Below are 23,443 nucleotides of genomic sequence, written 5' to 3'. Positions count from 1 at the left end.
TCTACCAGCAATCTCATGACAGATATGATTTGTCCATACTGGATTTTCAGTACCAAACTATCGGAACTGGCGAAAACACTTTACATGGCCATCAATGTTCTTGACTTACATAGAATTTTGACCCCATTACAATAGGGTATAGGATACCATTTTAAATCCATCAAATTCCCATTAATAAACCAAGAAATGACTGGTGTAGCTCAAATTGCTTGAACTGTTCCCTTTTTCTAATCAACAGTGTTCAAATTTCCAGCTCAAATTGAAAGTTCTCAATTGCATAACATGTGTCGATTCGAACTGGTTGCACCGAACCGGTAGCGGCATTAACTCGCGCACGCAGTAATTAACTGTAATTTTGAAATTCTGATGAAAATCAGTGCAGCAAACAAGATTTCTTTGCTGTAACCCTCATTCAACAAGAATTACCTCAGTTGCCATGTACCAGTCAATGTACGGTCATAACGGCGGATGCCTTCTGTTTTATACAAGCGCTCAATCGCTATTGGCGCAATGTACCGAGCATATAGTTGATACCGCGCATATTTCATCTCTATACAACATATGTGAAGATATGGATCGGGCGAAAAGAACCTGCTACATTTAGCCTGTCGCTAAAGAAGTGAAAACTGGAGGCGTGCCGCCGTGTGTCACATATATCATGGATTATCGACCATTACGGCAAACAAGTTCCTGCGTAATTCAGTGTAGTTTGAGTCAACTTTGATTGATTTACGATGCATTGGGCACTCTGGAGTGAAGCGTCATTTACGCAAGTTGAATTAAATGGCAGTGAAAAGAAATTTGAATTTAATACTGTTTTCCTTAAGTTAAAAATCAAAAAAGAATAGTTGCTGTTTACAAACAGTATGAGGGTGTCTTGGTTCACTCAGATGCAACACAAGCCAACTAATATTTTAATCGCCATACCGGCAGGTAAAAAAGTTCAAAAACCCCGTCACCTTTTGTCTGACCCGGTTCACCTTTCTCAGCCAATTCTCCGTCGTTTGTCGGTGGCTAACTATCTTGAAGCAGCACCAACCAATGAATCAACCCAGACCCCCCAATCACAGACTCTTTTTGTTTTGTTCAATTCATTTGAATTCGTTCTGGTTATTGCTATCGACGGAACCCCGTTTCGGATCTTGTTGCGAATCTCTGGCTCGAATCGTTTTCACACCTGACTTGCCACGTCGATAATAATCCAATCATCTCTCTCATCTGGGCTCGTTTGGTTCACTAACCCATATTGGCACTATAGCCAAGCAACGCCAGTGCATGTCGGTGCAGAGACACTATGCACTATGATGTCAAACGGTAAATGGACTCAATCGCTGGTGTAGGTCTCTTTACGAATTGGCATACCACGAAGCGTCGCAATTATTTACCCGATGGGCCTCGAGCACGGCAAGGCGTCATAGTTAATTATTGTTGTTCATTTCAAGATTTGACCTCGGTGACACGAAGTCATCCTCGATATTCTCGAACCATTAGGTGCCTGAATTGAATTTTATGGAAATGAGCTACTATTTTATCAAAACACACACACACACTTACAAAAAATATAAAAATTACTCGAAAAATCATCAACTTAGGTTGATTACGTCTCCCTTTGCCTTTGCAGAATAAATTTTATTTTTATTACTAAGCGGCTGTCGGTGTTCGGTTTTGAACAGTCAAGACATTTCGCAAGTCCATAATAATGCAACCGTCTTTAACACTGCAATGAAAAGGTCTTTTTGTCGTCTGGGATGTACTTTAGAAAACCACCCTCAGGCATATCAATAAGGAATCGACAACTTTGCTAGATGGCATAAACCTCTCTTAGCCTGAATATGAAACATTGTTAGTTTGCCTCTGCTGAGGTTTCTCTGCTGTATCATAAAAATGAATGCGTATGAACTATGGAAAAAGGACAGCGATCCAATAAAATAGTCTGTTTCATAAAATGAAAATCCTTAAATTAGTGTAAAATTTAGTATTAACAAAATAATAAAAAATGCATTGAAATTCGCCAAATCATCCATCGAAATATGAGAAACGTTCTGTCCATACAGTTATACATTTCCTGCATTCATTAACCCTAGAACGTTGCACTTGCGTTTTCCATAGAACGTTGCACTGAGGTACAAATGTACTTCACGCGTTTGACCGCAATTTTTACAAATAAAATGCAATCAAAAGAAATGTATAATACATCATTTTCTTTGTTTTTTAATTGCAAAAAACAGCTGTGTGAGTGAAAGTACGGGATTTATTGAATCAATGATACATAAATTGGTTTGAACAAAAAAAAATAAAAAATCGCGGTTTTGACTTTTTTCACAAAAATTACCATAACTTTTTGAATTTTCAACCGATTTGAAAAAAATCTAATGATTCTAAACGTTGAAAGAATGGTCTAGAAACGGAATAAAATGGAATTTCGATAATTTTGAAAAAGTGCAATTATTTGGAAGAGTGAAAATTTAAAACTCAGTTTTTGGAAAATACCACAAAATGGGGTGGAAATTTAGATGAAAAAAATATTTCTGACCAGTAATATAATGATAACACGCAACTTTACTATTATAGCAGATACTGTGCGCAAATTATACTTGCGAGCCATTGTTTTGAAAAACTTTTAAAAATAAACAGTAAATCAATAAAAATCAGCAAAAATGAGAATGATTTTTTTTCTACTTCAAAATTAAGTTAAATTAATTGAATAAATGATTAAAAACGAATATATAATACCAATTATTATTTACGTAGTAAAACAACCAGTATTTCAACTGGTATTGTCACGAATCACATTTCCACTGACAGCATGAAACCTGACGAAACACTAACGGCAACCGTAAACTGGGGTACAAATGTACCCAACGCCAACTTTGACACCTGCTTCCACGAAGGCTATAAGCAAACTGGCTATCCACCTTTTCCTACTCTTACTAGGAACCCTAAATTGAATTATGGTTAGGGTCCCAGGTCTGTAAATGCCGAATTCTAGTCTTCACACGGCTCCAAAGAAGGCGTGGGGTACATTTGTACCCCATTGCAACGTTCTAGGGTTAACAGAAAGTCGACACAAAAATCAACATTGTGCCATAATTATAGGGTTTGGGTTTGAAAATGGGCTCATAAAAAAGGACACATTGAATCTCGAACGAGACAAGTTGGAAGCGAATCTGGAACGGATCTCGCGGATACGAAAAACTTGACGTAAAATGCAGCCAGTTCGTTTAAAATATGTGAGGCAAGTAGATACAGAACAGATACAGGTGTCCACATTTTTTTTCTATTGGGATTTTCGATTGATGCGCACCGGTTTAATGGAGTGCACTGTTTTTGCACTTTCGAGCAGAAGTGCAGAAAACTGGGTATGTTCCATTGACACTTCTGTTCGAAAGTGCAAAACCAGTGTACTCCACTACACCAGTGCGCATCATTCGAAAAGCATACATGTGTACGTCAGCTGTCACTTTTTTCAAGCAAACAAGAAGAAATGACGAAGAAAACAAAAACACGTGGTCCCTTACTTCTTTCTGATTGGTTAGTGATATAAACATTTACCCTATTCCAGTCCCGGCCGCCATACTTATTGCTATCGCGTGCTTACTGTTTCGATTGATAGGTTTGTTGATTATATGTTCCGCGGTCCCGGACGCCATAATTAATTTCACTAGCAACAAACCAACATACATGAAAAACGTGAATACCTATACTATAATACATCTCGATGTATTGACTGGAACGATATCCGCACTACTTTTACAGTAAACGGCAAGTTACGGCCAAGAATAAAGTTTCAATAGCCTACAGATCGCCAGCATTAGAAAAACTCTAGAAAGAGAACTGCGGAGATTCCATTTTAGATCGATTGGATTCGGGTTTTACAGTCAAAAAACGAATCAAATCGAACACCGCCTATCCTTATAACATTGGACGTATTGCCATGCAATGCCGAGGTTTACGTTGCCAAAAACGCTGTTTTTCTCTCCTCTCCCTTCTCTTTCTAGACAGCATCTAGTTTAATCCGCCTAACCGCCTTTTCGTTTACTGGGTATAGTACAAATGCACAGTGTTGCCAAGTATTTTGAATCAAATGTGGTTTTTGTTTGAGGCGAAACTGAGTCAGTTCTTAAACCCAACTGCTGTCAAAATGTATAAAATGACAGCGGTTGGGGTTCAAGCGAAATCGAGGTGTATACAGGTGTACACATTTTTTTCTATGTGTGCATCAGCTGTCACTTTTTTCGGACAAAAAAGAAGAAATGAAGAAGAAAACAGAAGCACGTAGTCCCATACTTCATTCTGATTGGTTGGTGATGTAAACATTTGCTCTTTTGCGATCGCGGACGCCATACTTATTTTTTCCACGTGCTTACAAGCTTCGTTTCGATTGGTCGGTTTGTTGATTATGTGCTTCGCGGTCCTGGGTCGCCATGATTAATTTCACTAGCAACAAACCAACACACTCAGACATGACGAATGTGAACACCTATACTATAATGCATCTCGAAGCGAAATCGCCATAAATGTGGCACGTTCCACAAAAGTCTGATAAAATCAAGAACATCTGCAATAAACCAAGGGAGTGTCCCCGCTTGTTGACCTTGTTTTGTTTTTGTCCATAAAATTCATTCCAAACAGGTACATGCTATCTTCTATATACCATTCGATAAACGGGACCAATACCTAACTCTCCGCCGAAAAAAAATTATTTAAAAAGTTTGAAACGAAAAAGTTATAAGCAATTCACCGAAAATATATTTTTTCGCTAATAAAATGTTCACCGGTTGTTGGCCACTTGGTCCACCAAAAATTCAAGTCAGAGTCACTTGTTAAGTAACTATTGTGCATTTTAGCATATTCCAAATGCACTTATCGCTTTTATGCGGTCTTTGCGATGATATTATTTTTAGTCAATTTGCGTGGCATTTCTTCCATATAGATACAGTCGTGATTCGCTGGTTGGGCCACAGCCTCTGTCCAACTAACGAATTTAACTCGCTAGTTGGACCCGAGGTGTATACAGGTATACACATTTTTTCTATGTGTGCATCAACTGTTACTTTTTTCGGGCAAAGAAGAAGAAAACAGAAGCACGTGGTCCCATACTTAATTCTAATTGGTTAGTGATGTAAACATTTGCTCTTTTGCGATCCCGGACGCCATATTTATTTTTACCACGTGCTTACAAGCTTCATTTCGATTGGTCCGTTTGTTGATTATGTGCTTCGCGGTCCTGGGCCGCCATGATTAATTTCACTAGCAACAAACCAACACACTCAAACATGACGAATGTGAACACCTATACTATAATGCATCTCGAGTTGGACCGATTGACAAATGTCAAACTCTCCAAAGAATACATTAGTAGTGTAAAAGATCGTTAGATTGTCAAAGTAAATTTAACATGAGATTTTGACGTTCAGAAGCTTTTAAGTTAGACAATGGTCCAACTCAAGATGGAAAAAAAGGTGGGAACATTTGACACTTTTGAGTGTATTAGTATTATACTTGCAAAATTAAGCATGGCTGCCGGGGCCCTTGAAGTAAACATGAACATCCGAACGAGCATCCTGATTTTTTTGCGCACGATAAAAAGTGAGAAAAGGCCGAGCTTCACTTCGGATCTATTGATTGAACACTTATTAACAATTAAATTACCTATGACCGAACCGAAACAAAACTTATGGCAACAGAAAGGCCCACTATGTCATCTGTTTGTGCTTTTCTTCTTTATATCTTCTTGTTTTTTCGGCTTCTTCAAAAAAAATGACAACCGCATTCACACACAGAAAAAAATGTGCACACCTGTATCCGTCTTGGGTCCAACTAGCGTAGGTCCAACTAAAAAGCGGCCCCGTTAAAAAGTGTCCACCCGGAATTTTACAATAGCATTTACCCTACAAACAGCCAGAAAACAATAAATATTATAGTTTTATATTATTTCAATATTGTAGATTTACAATAAAATTTCATGTAACAAAAAAACTGATGCAGTAAATTCACATTAAATTTTACTGTTTTCGAGAAAAAAAATGTATGGAGAAAAATCGATTTTTTAAATGTTAAGATACACTTTTTTACTGTAAAAGTCTATTTTACGTTGGATTTTACTGTAAAAGCGTTAAAGTTTATTGTTTTTGTGTTGTAGCATTTCACTAAAACTTACTGTAAATTATTGTTTAATTACTGTACTGTCACAGTGAAAATCATGGTTTTATTACTGTACATTTCTATTCGGGCAACCAGCAAATCACGACTGTAATACAAAAAATATCCTCATCGGAAGCTGAAGTTTTTTTTTGTTTTATAGATATTTGAGCCTTTCCAACCTTATGTGCGGAATTTGGCATCGAATAAAAGTCAGCTGCGTACAAGGCAATTGAGAAAGATGAGCTACGGCATTTTGTTCAGTGTTTCCTCTTTTGCCCGTCGTTCTCGCTTTCAAATCGGCAACGTTCTTAGAAAAAGTCAAAATACTGCTTTTTTGCGATAAAATCGCAAAATTGTTGACAGGCGATTAAATCCCATCCCTAGGTTGATGGGTTTAACGGTATTGATGCACACATCATCAAGCATATTTCGTGCATCAGATTGAAAGAACCTCTGACAGACAATTGCTATAAGATAGTTATTATGTCTCGATAGTGCTGCATCGAAGCGACCGAGATGGTTTATATTTTTTCATATTTTGCGCCAGCTCAAACTAACGATCAACCGTTAAAAGTAGAAGCTTATTAGTGTTAGTTAGGAATAATTGTAGTTTTTTGTACTAGTATATAATTGTTATGTGCTTGTTTGCCGTATGTCTATCTGTATACGTGTTCGTCCGAGTGTCTGTAACGGCTGGGTCAGGGAACGGATGCAGAACTGTCGTATATGATAGCATAGTGGGTAATTTATTGCCTCGCATGCAAGTTTTTCCTTCCTAGGATTCGTTGGTCACTTTTTTCCGTCCGTTTGGTTCGAATTCGATTCAATTCATTCGGAAAGATTGAATTGGATAAATTAAAGTGAACGCACGTGAGCCATCCATTCTCGGTCAGCTCCGTATGGCAAAATGTTAATAGAATGCAATTGTCGTTAATGGTAAATAAATTTCATTTGCTGGTGTTTAGACGAGTTCAAGTATGCATGTTATGTCACATGCACGTATGTTACATGTCTTCTTTTCTTCTATATTTTTGTCTGCTTTTGTTGTACTTCTATTAGTTTGCTTTCCAACCACTCATGTAAACCAAAAATAATTTCAGTGAATTTATACGCATCTGCTTTATCTCTTTGCATCTTTTCTATATTTATTTGGCATATTATTTTTTTTCCTTTTTTGCTTAAATTTTATATTAGATTCATACTAACACTCACAAAAACAATAAATTGCATATTCTCTCATACACATTCACAATCTCTCATTTCAAAAGTGCAAACGCTCATGATCTTCGCGACAACGCAAACCTTGTTACAAACGGTCCTCACATACTCCCAGTAAAGTTCAGCCGGAAATGAACTGGAATTCTGGCTGGTTCCAGTTAGTACACGGGCTCCAGTGACACAACCGATTCTAACTAGAATCGGTTGTGTCACTGGAGCCGGAATACGAACTGGAACCAGCCAGAATTCCAATTCATTTCCGGCTGAGCTTAACTGGGCTTACGCTCGCGATCTCGCCAACATTAACAGCCCTACTCTGCACGGCGTGTGACGTGAGACGATTAATCTCACCTCACTCTACGTGACTTTTCTCATCCAATTCTGAATCGTCACTGCGGGTGAAGTGAGACTCCGGTTTAACCGCAATGTGAAATCTCACCTCACCCGAGTCGACTCTCAGAATCGGGTGAAAAAAGTCATGTAAAATGAGACGAATTTAGTCGCCTCACGTCACACGCCGCGCAGAATAAGGCCGATAAACACCTCGGTAATTAAGTGAGCGTTTTAGAACATATAAATTTAAAATCGCGTTTTCAAGAATTACCGCGATCATGATTCGGCCACGTCCGGAAGTCTCTACTCTCGATCCTAGCAGCCTAGACTTGTGCTTTCAGTTGGACCAATCACTAGACAACACGTTCCATGGCGACATGACCGGAAACTCCAATGATATTGGGAAATTCACACTCTTCTAGCATCTAAACCATACACGCGAATATGCGAATGTACCCACGATTATATATAAAATTGAATTTATGCACGCGTAGTTACATACACACTAGTACACGCGATAAACACGTTAACATACAAACACTCAGGTCCTTCGCGAACATTCACGTACACTTACGCCCGCGATCTCGCAAATAGAAACGCACCCCGGTAACTGAGTGAACGTTTTGGCACTTATAAATTTACAAACGTGGTCTCAAGAGTGAACCTACAAACGTCCGTGTTCGCATGATCACAAACCGATTGCACCCGGAAGCCCCTATTCACGACCCTAGCAGCCTAGGTTCATGCTTTCAGTTGGATCATTAAAAAAATGGCGGTCATATCTACTAGACAACACGTTCCATGGCTACATGAGCAGGAACTCTAGTGAAAAAGGAGAACTCACTTTCTTCTAACATCTGAACCATACACTGAAAATTAAGTATCAGATTCGGGGTCGACGCGATCGTCCAAGAACACACACGAATATGCGAATAAATACACAGCTCAGAACAGTTGATTGGTGTTTTAAAACTAGGGATACAATTCTATTTACAAGATGGGGGACAATAATTTTAACAAAGAGGTAAAATTACAACTATCTTAAAACTAGGAATACGTAATACAAATTTAAACTTTTTTAACCGGAGAGGGGGGCTTATTTCCAAAATCGGTGTAGAAGCAGTTGTATCAAGGACAGGGGAGAGAAGGCGTAGATGGTGACCGGCAGAAAAGAGCAAAACTTGCAACTTTCGGGCAAACGGGAGATCAGCGAAACAAATTAGCGCCTCAGCCAATAGGTCAGATTGGCGAATGGTATTCTTCGGACCCGCAAGCCCAATACGCCGCAAATGCGCATCTAAGGTGTAGTGGTTGGACATAAGTCGGGAAATTACACGAATAAAATCCCGACCCACATCCATCCCTCTGAACCCAGGCTTCGTTGATACCTTTGGGATAGTCGAATGCAGCCATCGTCCAAATTCCCCATTGCTCCACGAGGTTTGCCAACTGTTGAGCGTCCTCTGACGACAAATACTAAAAAATTCGTTAAAGCAGATTGGTCTTTCGTATATGTCACCATTTAATGCGCCCACCTTTGCTAATGAGTCGGCCTTTTCATTGCCCGGGATAGAGCAATGAGAGGGGACCCAAACAAAGGTAATCTGATAAGATTTTTCAGATAACGTGCACAAGGACTCCTGTATCTTCCCCAGAAAATACGGGAATTGCTTCTTAGGCTTCACCGCACGAAGAGCCTCGATAGAGCTGAGGCTGTCCGAAACGATGAAGTAGTGATCTGTGGGCAGAGTGTCGATGATCCCAAGGGTGTACTGAATTGCAGCTAACTCTGCGACGTAAACTGAAGCAGGATCATTGAGCTTGAATGTCGCAGTCGACTTCTCGGAATTTATTATAAAATATATTGGGGATCAGTTGAAGAGATCGAACATGTTAACGTACAAACGCCCGAGCCGTTCGCGATGATACACAAAGGCGAATATACAATTGCGATCATCTATACACAATTACGCCTATGATTTCGCAAACGCAAGAAAACCACGGCGATTTAGTGAACGCTGTCGCACATATAATCTGATCAAAGAGATTTCAAGCGTTAACAAGTAAACGCTCATTGCCACGCGATCAGAAAGTCCCTGCACCCGCACATCTAAACCGTGCACTCAATATCATAATCAGAATCCCGACCTGCTGCAATTAAGCAGTGATCAGTGGGATTAGTGGGTAGTGAGTGACTCTGACGGAAACCCTTCCGAGAACCCAGTTCTACAGCTCCAGCACAAATCTCGAAAAAATAGTTGAAAGGCAATGAAACATTGAAGCGGTGCATTCCTGTTGTGGTTTTGTCCTTAAACTTCCGTAACAGACCTTAACCTATTCGGTACCTTTGAATCTAAAATTATCACTACTTTCTAAGTAAATTTGTTCACGCATTTCGAAATTGAGGACGAGGAATACTTTAGGATATGGATTGCTAAAAAAATATGTAAAAATTGACTGTTTAGTAAATGGTTTACTTTATGCGTGTAAAAATTAGCTCTTGTTTTTTTCACTCACCATCAAGAATTAAAGAGAAGAAAAATGTTTTAACCAAAGGAATTTTTAGAGCCGAATTTTGCTTGAAGAAATGGGTTTGAAAATTTGATTTTGTGTTTGTTATTTTTTTCCTCTGTAACCGACACCAACTTGACCAAAAAATAAGAGTTCGTAATCACTTTCTCGTCAGCGAAGCATAGCTTTTGCGACATCACCCGGGGCCAGCCTGTTGCTTCAGGCGCTTACATATAATTGGATCCAATCGTGTGTCAGATTGACTTTATCGGCTAACCGGCTCCAAGTTGCTGTCAGTTGCTGACGAGTAGAACACGAAGCACATGTCCAACTTATGAAAGAGATTTTCGGCTTCTTGAAGAAAGCAGTAATGATTATATGATTGCAAGATAAGGATCGTTCAACTATTATTTGGGAAATAGTATCAACAAATGTATTTGCATCTGACGCTTCGAAGTCGTACGAATAGCGAGTTTAATTCTGAAAGCACTTGCATTATTGAGTGTATGGAAATGATGAAAGATGCGCTCTTCCGATTCCATTTGATCGAATTCTTCCTTTATTCTCTTCCTGATTTCTGCTTATTTTACACAACCCAATAAATTAAAGAGACTTGTTTTGCTATGTGTTCACAGTTTAGTCACCCATCATATTGTCTAAGGCAACGTCCCCACAAGTAACTTGACGATGTTTGCGGGAAAGTTGGCTACCACACACTGAAGAGATGAAATTGAAACTTTAATGCCAACTTACTAACTTAAAGATGCAACCAGTCCTCACATTTTAGTTGCTCTCCGTAAATTCTATAAACATTACGTTTTTCGTAAGAACATTATATTTGAGCGATCAGCAAGGTTAATAATATAATTGTACGAGTGTTAAAAATACCATAATTTCAATAGGTTTTCTAGTACCGAAATCAGGTTTTTACAAAAGCTGTACACTTCGAGTTGTCACTCCAAACAGAACACATAAGGCTTGTTGCATCAAATCTAAAAGTATGTTAAGGCAAATACCGGTGATCTTGATATGATAATCATCAGCAAAACCAAATGTCGGAAGCCCAAGCTCATTAAGTTTCCTCAATAAACCATTATTGGCGTCAAGGTTCCACAAAAGTGGTGACACCACACCATTTTGAGGACATTCGCAAACATCTAGTTATTTTATCTCTATGTTGTATTAAAGATGAACACAGATGTCGATTGCTAAGCATTACGTGTATCCAGTTCATGATATATAAATATACCACATGGCTTGTGCTACTTCCAAAACGGATTCGAAAGCACGTTCAAGGTAGCGGAACATACTGTTTAATAAACAGTTAATCACATCCTAACTAGTGATAATATTCAAATTCAACCCATTAAAATTGAATGTAGCTGAGTACTTGAAAATTTTCAAACTATTCTCTTTGTTCTTAGTCAGCTTCATACATCAAAACACATCCTGCCCGTTTTCTGTATAAAAGACAATCCCGTAATTCCCTATAGACTGATACAAATACGTATTCGAAATATTACAGTCGTGATTCGCTGGTTGGGCCACAGCCTCTGTCCAACTAACGAATTTGATTCGCTAGTTGGACCGACTGACAAATGTAAAACACTCTTAAAAGAAGACATTAGTAGTGTAAAAGATCGTTAGATAGATTGAGAAAGTAAATTTGTCATGAGATTTTAACGTTCAAATGCTTTTTAGTTGGACAATGGTCCAACTAGCGGAGGTCCAACTAAAAAGCGATCCAGTTAAAGAGTGTCTAACCAGCGAATCACGACTGTAGTTTGTTCTGATGGTGAAGTACAAGTACATTTTAATATCAAATAGTGAAGTAAAAAGGAAGATATTGCTTGTGGCACTAAAAACTGGATTCTAACCGCACAGCGCACTTACTATTCTTCTACTAAATGTTTCTTGGTTAGTTCGACTGGTCTGTCTATGAAAGTACCATCTCTATCACTTGAAATACATGCGTTTTGACAGCTCGCAGTTTTCGGTAGCAGTTTGATCTCTCGCACTTTGAAAATGCGGAGTCCAGGTTGGTGGGAAGTGCGCAATATCCGTCTTAAGTGTGTTTAGCGTAAGACTAAGACGCTCACAAAGTTGTTTGAAATTTTCATTTTTTGTAGATCGGCCTAACGTTGGAAGGAGTCCAACGAATCGTTAAACGAATCGTTAAACAGGCATCCATTAAGAGTCCCCAAAGGGATGATTTAAAAAAAGTGTATTTTGCAATGTGAACAAGGATTTTTCGTTGAATTATTACCTTTTTTCCAAGATAGGCAAACGAGAACTTCGGGATCTATAAAATCCACATAAAAAACTCAAGTTCTCCGATTAATTGTGTACGGAGAGATTACGGCGGAAAATTTTCAATAGTCAAGATTCAGGACAAAAGCCGTGAGCAAATTCAAAAGTTGTACGGTTGCCTCAACACTGATTATTTTTAGCCTTTTTGGCACAGTGGACAATTTGACATGTAAACGTGATCCGTAAATGGACTGTTTATACATGAACTTTGTACATACTCATTATTAGTGGGATTACAAGACAAAAATAATTACTTCAAAAAGTTAATCATGTATAAATAAAAAAATCAGTAACAGACACCATTTAATTATGAATCGCACAATCGACCTTCTCCGGCAGATCACAAACCTTCAGTTCCGAATTGAAATAGGTCCCCGGTGGACAGTTCTGCTGATGCGCTATTCCTCCTACGCAAATAAAATACACATCACACAGCGTCGGATGACGAATATAGGTCGCCCGTTCCGGATCATAGTCGTCCGGACATTCGACGATTCGGCCGCTACTGTCGTCAGTCGCAGCCGCTGCGGTCTCCACCACCGGGACGGCGCACAATTCCAGTCTGCTATCAAACACGGTTCCTGGTTCACATTCGTTCAGGGTTGGTATTCCATCGGTACACTGCACGAACCGGGTAGTCAACCGTGGCAGCGAAAACCTTCGGATTCCCTCGGCCGGACAAAAGCTGCTGATGGTGGCCGCTGCCAATCCCGCGCATAGTAGCAACGGTAGTAGATGTTCTGAAAGCGGGAGAAATGAGTAATCAACTTCGGCCGATCTGTTGTGGCGGATTCTTATCACTTACTTATCATTGCTGGGACACACAAGTTTCACAACGCGCTGGAAAGACCCGAATCGAATGTTTCGGGTGGAATACAGGATTAGTTGCCATCTTTCGAGTTATTTATATATGCAAAACAAATTTAACTTGCACCAATACAGGTTGCTCGCCTGTTTGCGATAAGCCTGCGATTTGGACCGATAAGACGGCAGGTGGATTAATTTCCCACGGAGGGTTTGGGGCAACGAACGTCTGTAACCGGAGAATAACTGAATCATTCTGTAGTATGGTGGGGTAAAAAGGGCGAGATGCGTAGTTCAATATTTATGTGCATCAGATAAATAATGACTGAATCCTGCATTTATCAGTACAAAGATATATATCATAAAAATATATTGAGAATTAAAAAAATACTACTTTTCTTTTTTTTGCATTCGTGGAAACGGTAGTGAAAAAAATCATTCCACTTTTCCGTATCATCAAAGTATAACAATATGAAAGAATGCGATTAGAAGAAGTTGAACTAAGAAATTGATAATAACAGAGAGAATCTCAGTGATATTCTCTTAGTGCGTAAAAAATGTGTATTACCCGTTTAACGTGTAGCGAGTACTGTCAAATGACAGACGGGAGAACACGTGGTTTAAACATTAGGGAGGTACTGGGAGGTAGGCAAGTCAATTTCGATTTAGTTATCACTCTCTTTGGAAAAGATTGTTTCTTGTGCCAAAAGCTTTCAGGTAATAATAATGAAGTTTTACTTATTTATTTTTGGAAATCGGTTTTGGTTTTCTGATGACAAGAAGTTTTAGTTTTAACTTTGAATTTAATTTTTGTGTCTATACGTGCTCTTGAAGTAGTTTTCATTTAGATCAATTCGAAATAAAATACGCTGGATATAATATTACAAACATTTAGGCTGAAGACATTCTACTAAGTGCTTGTATGTTATTCCACTGGCTGTAGTCCACTTTGTTCAACACAACTGGGTCCACCTCCACTGACAACAATCGGCTATAAACACCGTTATTTCTGCTTAACACGCGAACTGAATTAATCGATGCCTATATTAAGTGTATAACATTAATTATGAAAGCCTCACAAACTGCTTTAAAAGAGATCGTAATTAAAATACATTTTCTATTCCATTTCATTCATTTCAGATACGGCATGCACTCAACCAACTTTACCCCCAGCGATGCAATATTCGTCTCCTTGTGGTTTTGGATCGAAATCCATCTGCTGGCGATCGCTATTCTCCTCTCGTTGTCATCACTTTTCGTTGAAAGAATGTCCCCACGAAAAGCGCCGCTACACAAACGAACAGTTTTGGTGAGTTTCGCTTGACAAAATCAAATATTTGATCCACTGTTTGAAGTGTCTATTTGCTGTAGATCACCAACGGAACCGCATCATTATCGCAGGCCCTGTGTGAGGAACTAATCGAAAAGTACGATTGTCGAGTGGTGCTTGTATCGGGCTCAAACCAGGAAACGATCCGACAGCATGGCTCGTTACAGATGTTTTACTGTGATCTATCCAATAGGCAGCAGGTTACTGATCTGGCAATCATCATTGAGAAGGAATTTGATCACATCGATATTGTGATTCATCAGGACTCTTCCGTAGGTGTTGGACGTACCCCGCAACAAGCGGAACATTTCGTCTGTCAATCTTCGTCAGATATCCTAGGATTCGTCAATGTAAGCTGGAAAAACTCGTTGAAAGAAAACAACGTTGAGTTCATTTAGAATTCAGATATGTTTCTGTTGCCAATCGATAACATTAGACTCTTTGCCATAAAATATTGATTTTCTCTTCGATGTTCTCTTGCTCTGAGTTTTCCTATTGTAAGCTATATTTATCTTCCCTGTGGTACAATAATTCATTTAGATCTTTTCTAGATTTTGACTAATTTCGTTCCTGCAATGCTCCACCATGGCGGCGGAAAAATTGTTTCTATTAGAAAAACGCTCCAGAGCACCAAAGCTCTTCTAGACAGTGAGTCTCAATATCATGATCTCGTAAAAAGCATTTCACTGTCGACGCAGACTGCCTCGATCAGCGGCCCAGAAAGCATTCAACTTTCGACCATTTTCTGCGATCTTCTCCATCAGCAGCAGCAACATCCACCACCACCAGCAGGCACGAAATTAACGTTCAACCTTAACCTGACCGATCGTGAGCTTGCTCAACGAATCCTAAGGGGTATCGAATCGGAACAATCGATCGTGCAAGTCAGCGTGCGGCGCAGTTTGCTCGAGCTATGTTCCAACAACATCGCGCAACTGGCTGCCTTCGGTCTGGACAAGCTGCGGAAAGCTCCGAAAATTCCTACCAAAGTACGATAATAAAAAAAAGAATGCTAGCTATTCATTCCAGTCAGTTTCGAATTCTGAAACTTATCACATCATTCTCGCCTTCACAGCCAAAATAGATAGAAAGATGAGTTGAAAACATGTTACCAATAATTGGCCCACGCAGTATTTGATGGGTTACCAAAACAAGTTTCCGCACTAATTGAATGAAACAGTCCTGCAATTATATTCGATTTCAAGCAACTTTAATACTGCGTGATGACCGTAGTACGCGAAGCATATTTTTAGGCTGGTTTCGATCGGGATAGGTTAAGATGTTATTGTACATCCCAACGAAAAATGTGACCTTCAACTCAGCGTGTTATACGATCATGTCCACTGGTCTGAAGTCAGAGATAATCTGTATGATAAGCATTAGATTGATCACTTGTTGTTTAGTTGTTATTCCCAGGCTGGAACGGGACCGGGGTGTTTTCTTTTTTCTATTCATTTTATCTTGCGTCTCTAATAGCCACTCTTTCTGTCTTACATATTTTAAATGGACTGGCTGCATTTGACAGCTTCTCCTGGCTGCATTTGACATTAGGCTTTTTCGTATCCGCACGTCCCGTCCCAGCTCCCATGTATTGAAAATTATTGCACGTGGATACCTAATGAGAAGTATTAATTGGAAGAACGTTAGGTTCAGTGCGGTTCGAGTCCAATTTTTATATCCCAGAGCAATACGCGTATGTTCGACTAGTTCATCATGAGCCCTTACACGCATAATAAATAGGAATTCCGGCCTTACGCGATTGATTGGCTAATGGCTGGGTATTGCGTATCTGAATGAATAAAATAGATCCCACGCGTGGTCCTTAGCTTACGCCCATACAACTCCTATCCCTACCTCCGCACGATACTGGCCGTGGTACGGTATGGTCGTACGCAGACAGGGAATGGGGGGAGAGGTTTTGCTTCGGCAAATCTGGAGCGGAGCGTCTGTTCTCCAGGTTAGAAGCGGCCCACATCAGCGTCTGTTCCCCATGTTAGGGGATCAGTCATAAAACAACGAACAATCAATGAGATTATACGGACCTGCACAATCGGCGAAGACCAAGACAAAGAATAAGAACTACCGATTAGAAACTCGGGACGTGGAACTGCAGGACTCTCAGCATCATCGGAAGCTCCCGCACACTTTCTGATGCATTAAAGGATCGCGAGTTCGTCATAGTAGCGTTGCAGGAGGTTTGCTAGAAAGGATCAATGGTGCAAACGTTTAGAGGTAACTGCACCATCTACCAGAGTTGCGGCAATACACACGAGCTGGGAGCAGCTCGTGATGGGCAAAATGCAGAAGCGCGTGATCGTGTGGTGGCCAATCAATGCAAGAATGTGCAGGTAGAGGATCAAGGGTCGGTTTTTTAACTTTAGTATAATTAACGTACATAGCCCGATGGGGCTGGCACATTATCAAAGCAGCCATAAACAACACAGCTGAAAGCGTCGTCGGGTATGTGAAACGAAGTCAACGGAGAGACTGGCTCGACGGGATTTTAGAAGAGAAGGACGCAGCGCGAGCATGCACCATGGAATGCGGCTGAACGTAGAGCGATACCGACTGAAGCGGAAGCAACAGACCCGCCTATCTGAGAAGAAAAAAAGGCCGTCTGGAAAAACCAGAGTGTGAGGAAATGGAACAGTTGTACCGCTTTCAAGAAACCCGAAAATTCTATCAGAAGCTCAACGCATCCCGCAAAGGCTTCTTGCCGCGAGTCAAAATGTGTATAGATAAGAATAGAAGCATTCTGACGGATGTATAGGGACCCTTATACGCGCAATAAAAGTGTCATTACTAAGTAGTGTCATTACTGGAATTGTATGGGAATTCCTACATTACTCGCCTTACACGTTCATTAAAAGTGACATTACTGCTCAGTAATGACATTACTAACGACTCGTGTACGGGGTCCCTATGAGAGGTGACTGAAAGGCGGAAGCAACACTACTTTGATCACTTTAATGGCAATGAAAAAACGGATGCAGAAGACAAAGGCAGCGGAGTAGAATACTACGTCAGTACGGCTGACGATGCAAACCAGCCTATTCCCACACTAGAGGAAGTTAAAGATGCCATTCAACAGCTCAAGAACAATAAAGCAGCTGGTAAGGATGGTATTGGAGCTGAACTCATCAAAATGGGCCATGAAAGGCTGGCCATTTGTCTGCACGCACTGATAGTCAGAATCTGGGAATCCGAACAGCTACCGGAGGCGCTGTGTGTTATTTGCCCCATCTATAAGAAGAGTGATAAGCTGGAAGGTGACAACAATAGAGCGATTACCATCCTGAATACCGCCAACAAAGTGCCATCATAGATTATCTTCCGACACCTATTACTTATGAGTTCGTGGGAAGTCAGGCCGGTTTTATCAACGAGCGCTCGACAACAGACCAGATCTTCAGCGTGCGGCAAATCCTCCAGAAATGCCGTGAATACTAGGTCCCAACGCACCACCAGTTCGTTGATTTCGAGGCGGCATTCGATTGCATCAACCACACAGAACTATGGAAAATTATGAACGAACGCGACTTCCCCGGCAGCAAAAGTTGGATTGGTGGTTAACGCGCCTAAAACAAAGTACATGCTGATAGGAGGGACCAAACGGGAAAGATCTCGCCTAGAAAGCAGTGTTAGGATCGACGGAGATGTATTCGAGGTAGTGGAGAAATTCGTATACCTCGGATTTCTGCTAACGGCTGATAATTTCAACAGTTGAGAAATCCGAAGACGCAGCATCACTATGGGCTCCAAAAGAAATTGCGATCATAAAAATTCACCCGCGCACTCAATGTACCATGTACAGAACGCTGATAAGACCGGTGGTCCTCTGGACCATGCTCAAGGAGGGCCACTCGGAGTTTTCGAGTGCCGTGTACTTAGGGCTCTCTTTGGTGACATGCTGGAGAACGGTGTGTGGAGGCGAAGGATGAACCACGAGCTCGCCAGGCTGTACGGCGAACCGAGTATCCAGAAGGTGATCAAAGCCGGAAGGATACGATGGGCAGGGCACGTTGCGGGAATGCCGGATAACAACCCAGGCTAGTAAAAACCCAGCACAGTCAAAAAGATACCTGCCCTGTTTTCTCTCGCTTGGACGTCTCTGGCGAGATTTTCCCCAGGTTTTCGCCAGTTATAAAAAAAATTTTGGGGCTTTACTGCCGTGATCCGCATAACAGTCCCATTTGCTATGGGTTTCCTATGCAGGTGGGACTGTTATGCGTATCACGGCAGTTTAGCAGGTAGAGTGCAAGGAGTCCTCAGCACTACGATGACTACGAAGTAAAGCAGAGTAGAAACATCAAAAACCCCAAGTAGCTTCCCTGGGCACATGATTACGGCGTATAAGCCAACAGTCAAAATTCACTTTGAATGAAAATTCCGGACAATCGGCAGGTCTATTGGAATTTCGAATCACACTTAAAAAGCATTCGATGCTGTTCAGACCTTAAGCAATCTCTAAGGCGCGGAACAAAACGCCAAATTTATATATTATTTGTTCTCCAGTAAAGAATAGAATAAATCCGATTGTTATATTTGTGATCGGTTATCACAATTGATTTTTTATTCTCAAAATATAGTTTTTTCGAAAGCTTCTAGTTAATTTTTGAATACAGATTTTCGATAACGAATTTTTCTCCCGAGATACAGATTTTCAGATTCAGATTTTAAGAAAAAAATACAGATTTCAATGTGGAAACCTTGCTCGCCGCGGGTCTTTATATATTGTACTATCGTCTTTGCAAAAAACCTCTTAGCAAAAAACCACTAACGCGCGCGCGCAAACATAAAACAAACTGATCTGCCAAAACTATCCGATCGACTTAACGATGAGTGTAAACAATCTACCGGTGGAGGTAAGTGAGATTAAATATTATTTCATTTTACCCTTCATACACGTTCAATCCCACCGTAGATCCTACAGGTGATCTTCCAGTATCTCCCAGTACGAGATCGCCTCGTTGCCTCGACGGCCTGTCGCGAATGGGCACTAACGGCCCTTTCGTGGCCCTGTTTGCAGGATGTCGTACTAGTCATCAGAACTTCCACTTGTGGAGAGTCTCTCCCGGAGCTGGAAAACAGCCACAGGCGGTATCGGAATGTACGCGTGGACTTCGATCGTACGCTTGATCAACTCCAGCTGCAGTGTTTGTTTGAAATATTTTCCAGATTTGGCGAGTTTCTGGAGCGACTGACGATAGATTGGTGTGTGGATGATACCCCGATTGATTTACATGTTCTCTTAGCGTTTCTAAGGAAGACTCCTACGCTGAAAGAGCTGCAGGTATATGACAAAGATCAATTATCTGATTCTGAATCAATGAACTTGTTTGAAATACCGGTTCTGCGGCAGTTAGAGGATGTAACCTTGCCGGTTGGCGTTATGGACACTGTTGAGTTCGATTTGGTCAAACTGGCGCCCAACGTGAAGCACGTCGATGTTGAGTTCTGTGGGAAGCATCCCTGGGAAGCGATCAAGACGTTGAATGAAAAGCTACAAACTCTTAGTATCCGTACAGAAACCAAAAATAATTTCAGACAGCTTTGGGCGTTGAAGCCGGATAAGCTGCAGGAACTTTTTCTAATAAGACGTGACTGTGATCTACTCCCTCCAGATGATGTAACAGTTCCATATGCCATACATTTCTTTCCGAAATGTTCTAAATTAACTGCACTTAGACTCGAATTGAACGTTCCATTACCTGTTTTAGAAGTCATAGCTAGATGCTGCCCGCACCTGAAAGCGCTCTTAGTTTACGAACACGATGATGGGTGGCAGTTACTAACAATTATACAGCAGTTTATCAAACTAGAGAGCTTGACAATATCAGAAACGTTTTTCGATCATTACTACGGAAAAAGTGAAGATTTATGTTTACCAGGTCTCAAGAACTTGGAACTGTATGCACCGGATTTAGCGAACGCAAATCAGTTCTTCATTCAGTTGGATAGTATTATGCCAAAGTTAACCGCGTTGCAGCTGATACACTACAATAAAATATGTGAAGAATACTACGATAAGGTTGTTCTGCAGGCCTTATTTCGATCAAAATTACGGAGGTTAGAAAAGTTAATGCTGTTCGAGGGTGTAAGTATAATGATCGTATACGATAACATAGAAATCTTCACATAAAGCTATTGTTTCAGGGCTCTGACTTTCCTTCCCATCTCTTAAGTCAACTTAATCTTTTACCCAATTTGAAAGAACTGAGAATTGTTTACCACACTCTTATGCCTTGGAGTCGGTCTGCGACTATACCGGGTATTCGAGTGTTTGCGGTAAATGTTCCGGTAAGTTTAGCTTTAATACAGCGGTTCAGAAATTTCAGATGATTTTTTTTTGTATCCTAGCTGAGCAACTTCCAACTGCGTGGTCTACTGAGGCTTTTTCCATCGCTAATTAGATTGGAGTTGTTGGAACACAAGGATTCGCCTTTGTGTTTAGAAGAACTACGCAGGATTATGCCACAATGTGATTTTGTTATTAGGGCGGTACCTTTTATAGAAAAATGGATTTAAGCTGTCGTAGATTGTACGTTAAACATTCTAGAAATACATTGAAAGAGATATATGATTGTTCCTTAAAATATAATAATGAATCAAGCTAACGAAAAAAAAATTCTTACAGGGCAGTTAATCTGCAAGCCATTGACCAAAGTAGCGTTACAAAGCGTTGCTTTTCTGACCGCCGACTTGATGTGCGCGCTAATAGGCAAAACAAGTCATGTTACATGGCGATACGTTCCAAGCCTCAGCTGATCAGCAACGGTAAAACCAAACTCATACCTTTTCGATCCGGTTCAGTGACGGTCCTGTACCGTGCACTGTCACGTTCTTTCATACACTTCCTATGCGTGCATTTACACTCTTCCGTGCACGGTACTGGACCGTCAATAAAACGGATCGGATAGGTGCAAATAGTGCTTAAATAACGAGCGTTAGTAAATATCATTCCGGTCGAGCTGGGGCTCGAAAAGTAACGCTATGTAACACTTCTACGGTATAGTTAAAAAATGTTTCATTAGCCTATCGAAAGGCGTATTGAATATAAAACATTCATGAGTGTCTCCACTTCACAGATCGATCAACGTGGTATAAAATAAACATATTCGATATTTTTTTGTACAGAGAAGAGTAGGATTGTCATTGCGTGAACCAGGACTTTTTTGATTGGGTGATAGATCATTTCAAGAGTACTTATTCAAAAGGTCCTAAGTGACATTGAGCTCGAACTGAGAAAAACGAGGCTGAAGTTTCATGGACCTAAAACAAATCCCTATTAGAGAACAAATATGTGTTTTGATGAAACAATTATGCCAATATAGTCTATGGACTATGCTCTTCATGTAAATAATACTAAAAACATGAAATGTTTAGTGCTAACGTAGTTTTTAAGCGCTTTAAAATGATGCGTCCTTTTGAAAATTATAGGACCTTTCACATAGGTCTTTTTTTCGGACCTAAGAAACATACGACGCTGCACATAAGGTTTTTTTCAGCAAAGGTAGCTCTTACGACGAATATTGAATATCTTCAAAGTTTTCGACAAAATGAGCACCGGAATACGAATGTTCTTCATTACTATGGTAAATAGTTGCACTAGATTTAACAGAAGTCTTGCAGAAAAAAATTGCGGGAAACTTTAGTTTATATTAACAAACCATTGGCTGAAAGTGGTTAAAACCAACGAATGGCATGTTACTTTAGAATAACTAAGCTTTCCAATTATCAATTAATTTATTATACTTTCTTAATTCAACTTCGAAAATAAGTCGCATGAACAGAAGAAAATAATTTCTTTTATTTTGATGCTTAGGACGTTTTTACTAGGTACCTATGTGCAGTGGGAAAAACATAGAATGAAATGAATCATGCGTCGTTTTTGCATGGCGCCTATGAGCAGTTGCAGAGGTTTTGAAATGTTTCACGCATAGGTCCTTTCAATTTAAAAGGTCTCAAGTGCAAAATTTCAAAATATGATCATGAAAACTTTGCGACTTTTTATATAATGCTTGTTATTTTGATAAATACTGGGTATAATGAATCCGGATTTTCGGTATTCGTTAGCTATGTTGTAATCACGTGCTGCGCTGCAAATAACTCAGTTTGTTTACATTTGTCACTAAGGACCATTTGAATCAGCACTCTTGATTTGTTGCCATTTATGTAGATCATTGAGTGATGTTATACTGGATTCTGTATAGCGTGAAAGGTTTTTAGTTCCTATCAAAAGCTATTCAACCATTCTGCAGACCAATGTCTTAGTTTTAATAAACTCATCACCCCTTCATTCCACCGACACGTGGTTGGATTTCTCAAAAGGAATTTCGGGCACTGTATTTTTAAATGGCCATTTCACACTGTATGAAAGACATCTACCGGAATTATACCATAATTGCTTCTGTAACAAACGAAACAATACAACACTATTTATTCGAATTTCAGTTCACCTTTTTAATACAATCCCAATAATCACCAAATTGTACAAGACTCCATAGCCGGTAAGTCCCAGCCGGTAACCAACAACTATGGTCTCGATCCAACTAATCCATTCAACCTGTTCAGCGAGTTTTTTTTGCGCGCATTGTCTCGAGATGGGCTCTAGGCAGGTAAATTTACTCAAGTATTCAACTTGACGCCCGTCTGTCAACAGCGATCGTTTTTGTTCAGCGCCCAGAGGACCGAAACAATACACTTCATTCAATAGGAGTGCACTTAACGTAAGCTCACGCGGAAGCTTAAGTGGTTAAGGTTGGTTTTCTATTTGATTTTTGCTACGGTTGT

The 23,443-nt window shown here is 40.1% G+C and overlaps 3 protein-coding genes across 5 annotated transcripts in view; 2 read left to right on the top strand and 1 right to left on the bottom strand.

Annotated features, from left to right (window-relative positions):
* Window positions 1-15,673, top strand: part of LOC131680665 (uncharacterized) — a 46,810-nt gene extending 31,137 nt beyond the window's left edge. Inside the window, exons 1-4 of one of the 3 annotated variants that reach the window (XM_058961386.1) lie at window positions 13,925-14,037; window positions 14,461-14,629; window positions 14,692-15,000; window positions 15,202-15,673. In XM_058961386.1, the coding sequence (XP_058817369.1) occupies window positions 14,468-14,629; window positions 14,692-15,000; window positions 15,202-15,648 (918 nt within the window). In that variant the 5' untranslated portion in view covers window positions 13,925-14,037; window positions 14,461-14,467 and the 3' untranslated portion in view covers window positions 15,649-15,673. Of the gene's footprint in view, window positions 1-13,924; window positions 14,038-14,274; window positions 14,373-14,460; window positions 14,630-14,691; window positions 15,001-15,201 lie in introns of those variants that run through there. The other 2 variants (XM_058961392.1, XM_058961380.1) reach the window with 2 other exon arrangements.
* Window positions 12,780-13,425, bottom strand: LOC131680687 (peritrophin-1-like). Its single transcript, XM_058961399.1, has 2 exons — window positions 13,322-13,425; window positions 12,780-13,256 (listed from the first exon to the last, which is right to left on the bottom strand). Exons 1-2 carry the CDS (start codon window positions 13,326-13,328, stop codon window positions 12,820-12,822), a joined length of 444 nt encoding a protein of 147 aa, XP_058817382.1. The 5' UTR covers window positions 13,329-13,425; the 3' UTR covers window positions 12,780-12,819.
* A 3,731-nt stretch (window positions 15,674-19,404) lies between the features above and the next one.
* On the top strand, window positions 19,405-21,219 carry LOC131680646 (uncharacterized). The gene is made up of 4 exons (XM_058961363.1): window positions 19,405-19,515; window positions 19,575-20,747; window positions 20,807-20,950; window positions 21,011-21,219. The coding sequence occupies exons 1-4, from the start codon at window positions 19,489-19,491 to the stop codon at window positions 21,176-21,178; spliced, it is 1,512 nt and encodes a 503-aa protein (XP_058817346.1). The 5' UTR covers window positions 19,405-19,488; the 3' UTR covers window positions 21,179-21,219.
* The last annotated feature ends 2,224 nt before the right edge of the window (window positions 21,220-23,443 follow it).

This window comes from Topomyia yanbarensis, chromosome 1 (assembly GCF_030247195.1).
Source record: "Topomyia yanbarensis strain Yona2022 chromosome 1, ASM3024719v1, whole genome shotgun sequence".
NCBI classification, from domain to species: domain Eukaryota; kingdom Metazoa; phylum Arthropoda; class Insecta; order Diptera; family Culicidae; genus Topomyia; species Topomyia yanbarensis.
The sequence above is the reverse complement of the archived record's forward strand: the minus strand, read 5'-3'. Positions and strand labels throughout refer to the sequence as shown.

Coding starts and splice junctions, on each gene's coding strand:
- LOC131680646 (XM_058961363.1), top strand. CDS start 19,489: ATGAGTGTAAACAATCTACCGGTGGAG. Junction 19,516..19,574: donor TAAACAATCTACCGGTGGAG/GTAAGTGAGATT, acceptor ATCCCACCGTAG/ATCCTACAGGTGATCTTCCA. Junction 20,748..20,806: donor AGTTAATGCTGTTCGAGGGT/GTAAGTATAATG, acceptor CTATTGTTTCAG/GGCTCTGACTTTCCTTCCCA.